General features: G+C 23.4%; 5 protein-coding genes across 5 annotated transcripts; 2 read left to right on the top strand and 3 right to left on the bottom strand.

Annotated features, from left to right (window-relative positions):
- Positions 1-260: 260 nt before the first annotated feature.
- Positions 261-1,023, top strand: DDB_G0285811 (hypothetical protein; the record flags this gene model as incomplete). The annotated part of the gene is made up of 2 exons (XM_632942.1): positions 261-669; positions 773-1,023. 2 exons carry the CDS (start codon positions 261-263, stop codon positions 1,021-1,023), a joined length of 660 nt encoding a protein of 219 aa, XP_638034.1.
- A 118-nt stretch (positions 1,024-1,141) lies between these two features.
- On the bottom strand, positions 1,142-1,878 carry DDB_G0285807 (hypothetical protein; the record flags this gene model as incomplete). Its single annotated transcript, XM_001732965.2, is given in 1 exon segment — positions 1,142-1,878. A coding segment is annotated over 1 exon segment (737 nt).
- Positions 1,879-2,669: 791 nt separating this feature from the next.
- Positions 2,670-3,050, bottom strand: DDB_G0285833 (hypothetical protein; the record flags this gene model as incomplete). Its single annotated transcript, XM_632939.1, has 2 exons — positions 2,670-2,900; positions 3,036-3,050. The coding sequence occupies 2 exons, from the start codon at positions 3,048-3,050 to the stop codon at positions 2,670-2,672; spliced, it is 246 nt and encodes an 81-aa protein (XP_638031.1).
- A 655-nt stretch (positions 3,051-3,705) lies between these two features.
- DDB_G0285805 (hypothetical protein) lies at positions 3,706-6,388 on the bottom strand (the record flags this gene model as incomplete). Its single annotated transcript, XM_632938.1, has 2 exons — positions 3,706-3,790; positions 3,864-6,388. The coding sequence occupies 2 exons, from the start codon at positions 6,386-6,388 to the stop codon at positions 3,706-3,708; spliced, it is 2,610 nt and encodes an 869-aa protein (XP_638030.1).
- A 671-nt stretch (positions 6,389-7,059) lies between these two features.
- DDB_G0285837 (bromodomain-containing protein) lies at positions 7,060-13,822 on the top strand (the record flags this gene model as incomplete). The annotated part of the gene is made up of 3 exons (XM_632937.1): positions 7,060-7,317; positions 7,404-8,183; positions 8,258-13,822. The coding sequence occupies 3 exons, from the start codon at positions 7,060-7,062 to the stop codon at positions 13,820-13,822; spliced, it is 6,603 nt and encodes a 2,200-aa protein (XP_638029.1).
- Positions 13,823-13,842: the final 20 nt, after the last annotated feature.

Raw genomic sequence — 13,842 nt, 5'->3', positions numbered from 1 at the left:
ATTTATTTTTTGAAAAATAAAATAAAAAAAATAAAATAATAAAAACAGTATATAAAAAAAAAAAAAAAAAAAAAAATTTTTATATAATTCAAAACGACTCATTTATTTAATATAATATATATATAAATATAAATAAAACTATAACATTATAGCCATATAAAATAATAATAGTAATAATAATAATAATAAAAAAGTAATACCATAACAATAATAATACACACACACGCATAAATAAAATAATATATATATATAAAATTAGTATGATTTTAGTTAGTCAAGATGAACCAGTTCATTTCGAGTTGGAAGAAGATTTCGAAGAATATCCAAAATCAAAATATGGTTGGGCAACACATAGAATACCATTTACAAGAAAACAATGGTTTTATTTTATTGTAAATCAAGCAATTGCAAATTTTGTATTGAATTTTGTTTTAAATTTTTTCCTTACATGGTTAATGTATCCAAAAACCGAAAATTATTGGATTACTTATAGTGGAAAATTCACAGAATGTCTTTTCACAGATATCACAGTAACATGTTTTGTATTACCATTCCTTTCGAATATTGCAGGTTCATTTATGGTAACTTTAGACCTTAGAAAAGGTAAAATGATTCAACCAATCGACGAACGTTGGTTAAATCATCCATTAATAAGAAGAGTTCCAACTGGTATTTATTATTTTATTTATCTCTTCTCTGAAATCCAATTTTAAAAATTATTAATAATACTTTTTTTTTTTTTTTTTCTTTTCTCCTCTCTCTCCAAATATAGGTATTTATTGGAAATCAGTTTTAAAGAGATCAGTTATTTTAGGTTGTGTTGGATTTATTTTAGCAGGACCAATTAGTTTAATTTTAATATATGTTGCAGTAGGTTCAGAAGGTATGTTAATAAAATGGACATTTTGCATTTTCAAAGGATTTTGGTGTGCATTTTATGCAATGTTAGTTTGTCCATTCATCGCTTTCATCATTGTTGCTTCTTATAATCCAAGACAAACTTTCTTTGGAAAGCCAAATTAATTAATAATAATAATAATAATAATAATATAATATTACTATATATAAAAATATAAAATAAATAAAAATAAAATAATAATTTTTAAAAATGAAATTATCTCTTTTTATTTTATTTATTTATTTATTTATTGTTATTTTTAATTTCTTTTAAAAGTTTTTCAATTGTTGTATATTTAATATTTGGACATTCTGATAAATTTGAAGGTTCAGTATTATCAAGTATACAAGTTTCTAAAGAATTTGAAGAACATTCTTCACATTTAAAAGTTAAAATTGAATCACCTCTACACATTTGTTTATAATATGAATATGAACTAAATGAATCAGTATTTGAGAAACAACTATCATTTTTAAATGAATAAATTTGATAATTTTCACAATTATATAATTTAATTTGATTACAATATCCATTTACCATTAATGGTAATCTTGATTTAGTATAGGTGAATAAATATGAAAATGATGGAATTTCATATGATGATGATGTGATGATGAATCATCATCATTATTAATAATTGTTTTTTTATCTATAATTGTATCATAATTTTCACTGATACTATTTTCATAAGAATCTGATAAAACAGTACATTGATATAAATTATGAATATCACCACTTTGTTGTTGTTCATTGTAATTAGTGGTATCAACTTTACAATCTTGTAAACCATTTGAATTTCTTAATTTAATTGTACTTTCATTTACAATTGCAAATGTGTCTGGATAGCATAATGTATTGGCATACGTAGCATATGGAATACCATCACAATTTCCATTTAAAAATGATAATTGTCTAACTTCTTCCCCAAAGATTGATCTTATAATTAAAAATGATAAAAATAATTTAATTTTATATTCCATTTTTTTTTTTTTTTTTTTTTTTTTTTTAATATATATAAAGATATTTTAATGGTCTTATTATTTGTTATTTAAATAAAAAATAAAAAATAAAAAATAAAAAATAAAAAAATATTAAATAATAAAAAAAATATAAAAATAAAATAAACCAAAATGGAATTTATTTTTTACAAATAGCAAATGTTTACTCATAATTAAATTAATTAAAAAAAAAAGAAAATTTGTAAATGGGTTAAAAACACATTCATACCTCTTTATTTGACATTCACACACACACACCACTCTTTTACAAGTTTGTAAATTGTTTTGTAAATTTTATTTTTCCTCATGGATTCCAAAACAAATAATTTTTTTTATTATTTTTTTTTTTTCTAATAATTTTTTTTTAGGGAGGAGTTGTGTTTGTTTTTTTTTTTTTATAATTTTTAAAATAAAACCAAAGCAAGAAATTTAATAAAAATAAATTGGGTTTCTTACAAACAATTTAATAATCTATCAAATTTTAAAAAAAAAAAATATTTAAACCTCATAGTATACTTAAAAATAGTTGTGAAAATAATTTACTTTTTTTTTTTATTTTGAAATAACCTTTTTTTTTTTATTTTTATTTTTTTTTGTTGATTAAATTAAAAATAAATAGATGCAAATCTATTTATTTAAAAAAAATTATTTTATTATATATTATTATTATTTTATTTTTTTATTTTTTTATTTTTTTTTTTTTTATTTTTATTTTTATTATTTTTTAAAATCGAAAATATAAAATATAATTGTTTAATATAATTTTTTATGTTTTAAGCATCGTCAACAACTAAGTAATTAGAGTTTGTATTTAAATGAGTGCTATTTGTGTTTTGTTTATTAAATTTGGATTGAGGAGGAGCTGGGTTTGAAATTTTTTGGAATTTCATATGTTGTTGCTTTTCATTGTATTGCATTTTATTAAATTTGTGTACTGGATAGTATTGTAAATATTTTGCATTTGATCCACTATTTTTTGAAATGATTGCAAATCTAGCTAAACTCTGAGAATATTAATAATAATTTTTTTTTTTTTTTTTTTTTTATATATAAAATATAAAATAATAAAAAAAAAATAATTAATATTTTAATAATTTTATTTCTAAAAAAGAAAAATATAAATTATTTTAAAAACCTACATTTGAAAAAGACATTTTGATTTCTTTATTTCTATTATGAATGTTTTATAAACACTAAAAAAAAATATAGAGAATATATTTGTTGTATTGTTTTAAAATTAATATTATATAAAAATTAAAAAAAATAAAATAAAAAATTTTAATTTATATTCCATTTCAAGTTGGAAATTTCAAAATTTAGTTTTTTTTTTTTTTTTTTTTTTTTTTTAAATAATTAATTAGTAACAAAGAGCATCTAGAAGCTTATTTTACACACATAATTTTTTTATTTTTTTTTTTTTTTTATTTTAATTTTTTTTATTTTTTTTATTTTTTTTTTTTTTTTTTTATTTTTTATTTTATTTAAACGCAACACCATATACGTATAAACCCACACACACAAAAAATTATTATTTTATGGGAGTAAAACACCAAATTATGATAAAATGGTGTGTTTTATAAAAGAGACATTTTACCTTTTTAAAATATTATTAATTTTAATATTTTTTAATACACACTATTAAACAATATGAAAATTTTACAAAGCGGCAAGTATAATTATACATAAATTCGTGTGGTTTAATACATATTAATTTTTTTTTTTTTTTTTTTTTTTTTTTTTTTTTTTTTTTTTTAAAAATAGTTTTTTAATTACAATAAAATGATATCGAAAAGCAATAAATAAATAATATTATTTATAATAATAATTGCAAAAATAAAATAAAAAATAAAAAATTAAATATAAAAATAAAAAATAAAAAATTAAAAAAGATTTGCTTAAAAAAAAAAAAATAAAAAAAAAATAAAAAAAATAAAAAAAAGTCATCAATTAATTATGTTTTAATTTACCCAATAGGTGTAATTTGGAAGGTTTTATTTATAAAATCAATTTTTTCAATTACATTTCTTTCTAATAATTTTGAAGATTTTTCCATTTTTTCATTCATATTATTATTATTATTATTATTATTATTATTACTTTTTTCATCATTATTTTTATTATTATTATTTGAATAATTAAAACCATATGTAATTGGTAAAGAATTTTGTTTACATTGAAAATCATTAAAATGTAAAGAAAATAACTTAATTAGATCATAGGAGGTATCTGGTAAGATTGGACCTTCAATTTCAATTCTAAATGCAGTTTCTAATTGAGTTTTTGAAGTTTGAAATGATTTAGTGAATGGACCACATGATATAATTTTATTAATTTGAATAGTTGAACCAATAAAACACTGTTTACTTAAAAGTTGTGGTACATCTTTACATAATATCATTACATTTTCACCAAATTCATCTAAATCATCTTGAGCCTGTTGTTGATGTTGTTGATGTTGTTGTTGAGAATTTACATTTGTAAATACATTATCCATTGATCTTGATTTCTTTGGAGTGAACATAACCTTATTTAAATTTTGAGCTGATGATGATAATAACATTGTATTACTAAGTGATGATTGTGAACTATTCATACTGCTAGTTGAATTTGTACTACTATTAGAATTGTTTAAACCATTTTGTTGTTGTTGTTGTTGCTGTTGTTGTTGCTGCTGCTGTTTAATTTGTGATAAATCATTTGACCAAATTAATTTCTTTTTTAAAAGTTTAAAAAATTTATCAATTTGATCACTACCTTGAATTACTAATTGTGATGATGATAAAGATGTTTGATAATAAGCTGGATCAATTGTTTTTTTTGTGATTTTCAAATTACCATTTTCATTCTTTTCACTACCACCACCACTACCACCACCACTATCAGTTGAGTTATATAATTGAGAATTAATAAATGGAGTTTGCCAATTAATATTCTCTCTTGTTAGCATTGAACGAATACGTGGTGTTGATGAATTCATTATTACTTTTTGTTGTTTTTTATTATTATTATTATCATTATTATCTAATTGATCAGATAAAAATAAAATTGAAAATTCTAAACCATTTAAAAGGTAAAAATAATTAATTTGACCATCTCTAAAATTTGAATATATTGAATTAAAAGATTCATACCAACTTAACCAACGTTGTTTCATCCATTGATGTTTAAATTCTTCATGTTGAAATACTGGTATATTGATATCCCATGGTAATTGAATCGATTGTGGATGTGAATAATACATTAATGATTTAATAAATGAATTCTCTTTATCAATTGATGATTCTATTTCTAATTTTTTATTATTATTTGTTGTTGTTGTTGTTGCTGTTGCTGTTGCTGTTGATGTTGATACTATTTCACTTTGAAATAATGATAATGAAGTTGAACAAACTGATGATGTTGAAAAAGATCTACTGCACCAATCGAATGAAGTAGATGATACAAATTGAATAGTTGATTTTAAACTTAAATCAAATGGAATAAATGGTATACTTTTTTCATTATTTTCATTTTCATTTTCATTTTCATTCTCGGGAGGTTTTAATATAATTAATTGAGGTTTACCATGATACATTTGTTGTTTTAATGCTGATGGATTATCAATTAATCCATTAGTATTATTATTATTATTATTATTATTATTATTACTACTACTATTATCAGTATCATTATTATTAATATTAAATTTAATTGTTGTATTATAAATTTCAGTATTTAAGAAATTAGTTGCATCTTTCATATCACTTTCTGTGAAATATTTTTTATCAATATCTTCTTCATCGTTATCATCATTATCATTATTATTATTATTATTATTATTATTAGGTATTTTCGATGATTTAATTGGACTGTTTGAAACATTTTGTTGTGATTGAGATAGTGATTTTAATGGTATGATTTTATTAGTTTTAAGTTTTATATTAAATGGTGATTCTGGGATATAAACGTTTTCAATTTGAGTTTTAATTGATTTTTTACTTGAACTTTTTAGAATTAAATTATTATTATTTTCATTATTATTATTGTTATTACCATTGGTGTTGGTATTATTATTATTATTATTATTATTACCACCAAAATTATTGCCATTTGGTAATATTGAAAACCTTGATTTAAATGGTGTAAAACTTTTAAAATAACTATTTGAATTTTCCAATTTCTTAGGTGTACTAAATGGGATATTTGATTGTGGTGGTGCTTGTTGTTGCTCAAAATTTGGTTTTGGTGGTGAATTTATAATTTTTCTCTTTTTTTGGTACCTATCATTTTCATTTTTATTTTCATTTTCATTTTCATTTCCATTTTCCTCATTTTGGCTAGAATATTTAATTTTATTATTATTATTATTATTATTATTGTTATTACAATTTTCGTTTATTTTAATATTATCATATTGCAATTCTAATAAGTGACTTAATAAATTATTATTATCAGAATCAGAATCGTCATTAGTTTCAAGAGACCTTTTTAAGGATCTCTTTGAAGTCGTCATTAGATTTTGATTTTGATTTTTTTTTTTTTTTTTTTAGTTTTAACAAAACTATGGAATATAAAAGTTGCTTTATAATTTAAAAAAATAATTGGAGAAAAAAAAAAATTTTCATAAAAAAAAAAATTTTTTTTTATTCACTTTTTAAAAACAAATAACGGTTTTGGCGCGCACGCTTAAATTTTTAAAATAAATTAAAAAAATTTTTTTTTTTTTTTTTTTTTTAATTTTTTTTTTTTTAATTTTAAATTTTTTCCTCCCAAAAAAAAAATTACACTTTTCACCACAAATAATTGTATAGTTCACACAATATATAAATATATATATACTATAATATATATATATTTATATATATTATAAAATCCAAACTAATATTAATATTGTATCATTAATATTATTTAAATAATTCAAAAAAATTATAGTTTTTTTATTTTTTTTTTTTTTTTTAAAAAACTATAAATATCTCATGAAAAATTAAAAAAATCAATTAATTTACAACCCACTCTCCTTCTTTTCCCCACAAAAACATAAAAATAAAAACAGATAAAAAAAAAAAAAAAAAAAAAATACCATATTAAAAATAACAATAATAAAATTAATAATAATAATAATAACAATAATAAAAACAATTAAATCTATCAATATAAATATTTTTCCAATAAATTAAAGAAATAATGGAGAATACAGAGAATAAAATATTAGATAAAAGGAAAGAATATGAAAAAGAAATATATAATAAAGAAATAGACCAATGTGATGACAATAATATAAATAGGGAAATAAATTATTTAGTTTATAGATGGTTAAATAGTCAAAATGGTATCGATAAGAATTTAGTAACATCATTATTTCAAGATTTTAATAAAAATGACCTTTTACCAAAAAAAGTGAATTGGTTAGGCCAACAAGAAAATTTTACATCAAATGAATTAGTAAGTTTTTTTTTTAAAACTTTTAACTAAATATAGTATGTAGCAAAGATTATTAATATATATATTTTTAATTTTTTTAATTTTAGAATGAAAAATATAAACATATACAATCTGATCATATAAAATCAATTTTCTCAAGTTATAGGGATTTAGCGATACAACACGGTCATTTTTCAAAATTACCTTTTCAAATTAATACACTTTTAGGTGATAATGCTTATTCGATGATACCAAAAGGTTTTAATGATAAAAAAGATAATGATAATAATGGTGATAATAATTTATTAAATAAAGAAAAGATACCAGATAATAATAATAATAATAATAGTAGTAGTAGTAGTAGTAGTAATAGTAATACCAATAAAAAGAAAATAAAAGTTTCTTATTTATATAATAGACCTCAAGTAGTCACTCCAACTGCTCTACAACCTGAAAATACTACTAACACCACTACTACCACCACTGCCACTACCACTACCACTACCACTACTACAACCACCAATAACACAAATGTACAAACAACACCAACAAATACAACAAATACAACATTAACAACGCCACCACCACAAATACCGATATTACCAACAACTGTACCAGATATAGATATTCAACAGCAGCAACAACAACAGCAACAACAGCAACAACAAACAATTTCAAAATCAAAGAATGAGGATATAAATAATAATAATAATATATTATCAATTCAAAGAAATAGATATAAATCATTTACAATGATGAGATTCACCGAGAATCCATTCGATTTTAGTATACCAATACCAGTTAAACTTTCTGGTCAAGAAGTTATAAGTAAATCTTTGAAATCAACAAGTCAATTACCAATTTCATTTTATTCAAATTTTAAAAATGTATGTATTTATTATTTTTTGAATTTTTATTTATTTTTATTTTTATATTAATAATAATAATTTTTATTATTTAGAGTTTAATAGTATATGGTCATAAAGCACCAACATATTGTTTACAATTTGACAAATCTGGTAGATTATATTTTACAGGATCAGATGACCATTTAGTTAAAGTTTGGTCAACATATAGTGGTAGATTAATTGCAACTTTAAGAGGTCATTTAGGTGATATTACAGATATGTGTACAAGTTTTGATAATAGTTTACTTGCAACTGCTTCAAATGATAATGTCATTAGAATTTGGAATTTAAATTCAAATCAATATGATTCAATAGCATCATTGACTGGTCATGATCCATCTGTTAATAATACGATCACTTCAATCTCTTTTTTATCAAATCCAACCACTAGATTATTAGTATCGAGTGATTCATTTGGTCAATGTAAACTTTGGAATTTAGATAAATCAAATCATGTAATTTCTTTATCATTAAATGATAATGGTAGTCAAAGTACAATCAATACAGGTAATATTAATGATGAACAAATAGATACAGAGATGATTACAGATGCTGAAGTACCAATATTGACTGCAACTACGATAACAACGGCAATAACAACAACAGCAACAACAGCAACAGCAACAATAGCAACAACAACAACAACAACAACACCAGGTAAAACTAATGAAATTACAGGTACAACAATGAATAAAGGTGGTACATTAATTGTAGCTAGTGTTGATAGTTCATTAAAGATTTGGTCAACATTATTTAATCCACCAAAATTGGTAAATACATTAGAGGGTCATCCAACTACAATTTTAGCATTACAATATAGTCATGGTAGTGATGCAATTGTGTCGGGTAGTTATGATGGTACCGTTATCATTTGGAGACATAGTGGTGGACCAAAATGGGATCATGTAATTTTTAATATTAAAAATACTCAACGTCCAAATCAAGCAAATAGTCATCCTAAAAAAGTGGCAAGATCAAAAGCAACCTTTAAAAATGTGATTTGGTCACATGACGATCGTTTTATCATCACCACCGATTACAATATGATTAGGGTTTGGAATTCATTGGATGGTAGTTTTCATTTGGAAATGGCTGAACATACATCAGAGGTCTATGTAACTAGTTGTCATCCGTTCGATTCAAGATTGATAATGAGTTCAGGTTATGACTCTCAAGTGATTCTATGGTCAATTGAAACTGGTGAGATTATAAAGAAATTCGTTTTACAAGAACCAGGTTTTCAATGTCAGATTTTAGATGGTTGTTTCTCACCCGATGGTCAAAAATTCATTGTGACAAATTCGACTGGAAAATGGTTTATGTTTGAGTTGGGTTTAGGTTCCGATATTAATAATCTAAAGAAATTAGTACCAAACGAACAATACTTTTTAACAGATTATCATCCATTAATTCGTGATGCCAATGGAAATGTTTTGGATGAACTCACTCAAACACCACCCCATCTCATGCCAAGAGCAATGTTGGTCAATTATCAAGGTTTACCTTATCCAGATCATTATAATTTCACTGATCAAGATGCTATCTATCATTTAGAACCTTACAAAAATACTTCAAACTATAAGAGAGATTTAAAAATTCAAAAGGAATTTGAAAGACGTGAAGTTTATACTTTTAACCAAGGTAATCCTTCCAATATCCCATCTCATCCAATTGTTATTTTCGTTGCATCTGAACCAAAACCTCAACCTAAAAAAATACCAAAAAAACCACGTAGACCATGGGATCAAATTGAAGAGGAAATCATTGATGATGAAATCATTTTTCCAAGTGATCCATCTGATGAAGATTTTAATCCATCTGATGCTTCAGAAAATTCATCAGAAGATGAACAACAACAACAGCATCAACAACAACAACAGGATGATGATGATGATGATGACGATGACGAAGACTATGATAGTGATGGTAAGAAAATGTCAACAAGAAAGAAATCTAAAATTAAAGCCGATAAAAGAAAGAAACGTCTATTAAAGCAATCTAAAAAATTCACTAGAAGGAATACAAGTCCTTCTAAATTTAATGAAATTATGAATACTTTTGATTTACCAGAGGATGATGATAATAATAGTAATAATAATAATAGAAAAGCTGTCTCCAATAAACGTTTATCCAATAAACAAAAGAAACGTTACAATTTAATAAACGATGGTGAAATTGAAATGGATGATGATGATCAATATTTAAATGATAATATTTTAGATAGTGATGATAATGATTATGAACATAGAAATAGATATGATAATGATGAATTTAGTGGTAGCGAAAGTTATAATGGTAGTGATGGTGGTGGTGGTGGTGGTGATGATGATAGCGACAATAGTAGTGATAATAGTAGCGAAAATGATAGTAGCGCTAATGGTAGTGATTCAGATTATTCTGGATCAAAATCAAACAAAAATAAGCGTGGTGATAAAAGTAAAAGAAATAAAAAAGGTAAAAAAAATGTTAAAAATAAGAAAGTTCAAAAAAGAGGTAGAAAGAAATCATCAACATCCTCCTCCTCCTCCACCTCTCACAACCAAAATCATCTTACAGCAAGTGCATTAAAGAAATTAAATGATATTAGAAAAAAGAAAGAAATTTTACCAGTTTGTCCAAAATGGTTATCTATTACTTCCACAACATCCGAAACATTCTATTCACCACAAGTTGGTGATTTCATTTTCTATTTCTATCAAGGTCATACCAAATATTTAGAGAAATTCCCACCAAATGGAATTGAATCAAATTTAGATAATAAATCAATAGTTAATTATATTTTAAATAATAATAATATTAATAATAATAATAATAATAATAATAATAATAATAATAATAATAATAATAATAATAATAATAATAATAATGGTGTTGATGATCAACAAATTAATAGTGATGATGATGATAGTCAAAAAATTATTAAAAAGAGTTATCAAGAATGTATTATTAAGAATTTAAATTATTTTATATCACCAGATGGTACTCATAAAGTTGTAATTACATTATTACCTGTGTTTGATCAACAAGTACCACCACAAAATCAAAATGATGAATCAAACTTTTATACGGTTATTTATCATGTCTCTGATATTCCAGATTATTTAGTATTGGCATCAAAGGTTAGAAAATCTATGCTTACAGATTGGACCGTTCCAAATAAACGTTTTAGAATGTTTTATCCTGCAAGTGGTTGGTATAATGGTACAATCATTGAAATCTCTGATTCTGATCCTCTCTTTCCAAATAGTCCTTGGGAGAATATTAAAGTACTTTGGGATGATACTGAAGAAGAAGACAGAGTTAATTATTGGGAAATTGATGAAAAATTTGACGATGATCAAAATCCTCAAAAAATTAAAGAAATCAAAGATGAAAATGAAAATGAAAAAGTTATTGAAAATAATCAACAACAACAACAACAACAACCACAACAACAACCACAACAACAACCAATACAAAATAACCAACAATTATCAATTAACAATACCAATGTAAATAATAATAATAATAATAATAATAATAATAATAATAATAATAATAATAATAATAATAATAATAATAATAATAATAATAATAACAATAGTTTAAATGGTGGCTTAGTTGATTATAGCGGTAATAATAATAATAATAATAATAATAATTTCAACTATAATAGTAATAATAATTTATCAATGAGTGGAATTTTAGATTATACAAATTTTAATAATAATAATAATAATTTTATGAATTATAATATGTATCAAGGAAATTATAATGGTATGATGATGAACAACAATACTTCAAATTATTCATATCTTGACCCAAACAATTCAAATATGTATATGCAAACCTATCCTCAAAATTCTACCATGCAAAATCAACAACAACCTCAATTAAACAATATCTATTATAATTCACAGTTACAACCTACAAATTACAATTATACCAATAATTTCAATACAAACTATAGTAATTTTAATAATAGCTCTTCAAATATTATGAATTATAATACCAATAACAATTTTAATTCACCCCCAACTGCAACTACTTCAAATACTACTACCACTACCACTACCACAACAGAAACATCTAATAATAATAATAACAACAACAACAACAACAATAATAATAATAATAATAATAATTTTAAAGATAATATATTAAGAATTAAAATCCAATATGTTGAAAGTATTGAAGATGAAAAGATTGAAAATTTAAAGAAAGAGATGAAAGAATTTTTAGAGAATGACGAAATCACCGATATTTATAGTGAACCTGTAGATTTGAAATTATATCCATTGTATATTAGATTTGTTCCACATCCAATGGATATTAGTACAATTATAAAAAGATTAGAGTCAAGTTATTATAGAAGTTTGGATGCAATCTATTTCGATGCAAAGTTAATTATGATTGATGCTTACGTTTATAATAAACCAAATACAATGGTTGCAAAGAACTCAAAATTGGTTTTTCATAGGATCTCTGATATATTAAAAGAAGCTGCAAATTATACTCCATCTGATATATTATTACAAAGTGGTGGTAGTTTCGATTCTTTCACTTTGAAATCGATGGCTGCCGATAAAGATGATAGTCAATTGGATGATGAGGATGATAGTATGGTTAGTGGTGTAACAAATGATGATGATGATGATGATGATAATCTTGCAAATAATAATCATGGTAATAATAAAAGTCGTAATGGTGATGGTTTAGAAGGTGATATTAGTATATCAGATTCTGAACATGATAATTCAAAAACTGGTAAAAATATCACAAGATCATTATTAAGTCCTTCAGAGGATGAAGGTGGCATCAATGTAAATAGAACTCCATCGAAAAGAGGAAGAAAGAAGGCTAACGCTACCACCACCACCACTACAACTACCACTACAACTTCATCTACACCGTCAAAGAGATTAATTACAGGTAGACTCACCAGATCTCGTTCAAATCAGTCAAATGAAGAAAGTGATGATGATGGTTTCATTGATGATAATAATTCATCTCATCAAAATGGCGGAAAGATTTTAGATGATTCAGATAATGACGATAAAAACCAAAATGGTACTGATAATGATTATAATGATGATGATGACGATGACGATAATGATGGAGATTCAACCAATAAAAAGAGAAAATCAATTAAAAATCAAACTGAACCAATAACAAAGAGACAAAGAACGAATAGGTTAATATTTGAAGATGAAGATGAAGATGATAATAATCAAGAAGAGGACGAAGAAGATTATCAAGAAAAACCAAAACCAAAACCAAGATCAAAACAAACAACACCAAAAGTAACAACACCAAGAAAGAGAGGAAGAAAAAAGATTGATCAAAGTGAAGAAGAAGAAGACGAAGATCAATCAGATGTAAATAGTAATAATAATAGCGATAATGAAAGCGGTGGTGAGGATGGATATAGTGGTGAGGATGGAAGTGAGTCTGAATCAAATAATGGTGGTGATATTGATGATGAAGAATTTTTAAATCTATTAGAAAAACCAAAATCAAAACCAAAAGGAAGAGGTAGACCAAGCTTTAAAAACAATAATAATAATAACAATATTAATAATAATGTTAATTTAACGCCATCTAAAAGAGGTAGAGGAAGACCTCCAAAATCTAATTAAGAGAAAAAAAAAATAAATAA

The sequence above is a fragment of the Dictyostelium discoideum genome, assembly GCF_000004695.1.
Source record: "Dictyostelium discoideum AX4 chromosome 4 chromosome, whole genome shotgun sequence".
NCBI lineage: Eukaryota > Evosea > Eumycetozoa > Dictyosteliales > Dictyosteliaceae > Dictyostelium > Dictyostelium discoideum.
Note: the sequence above shows the minus strand (reverse complement) of the source record. Positions and strands in the feature narration are given on the sequence as shown.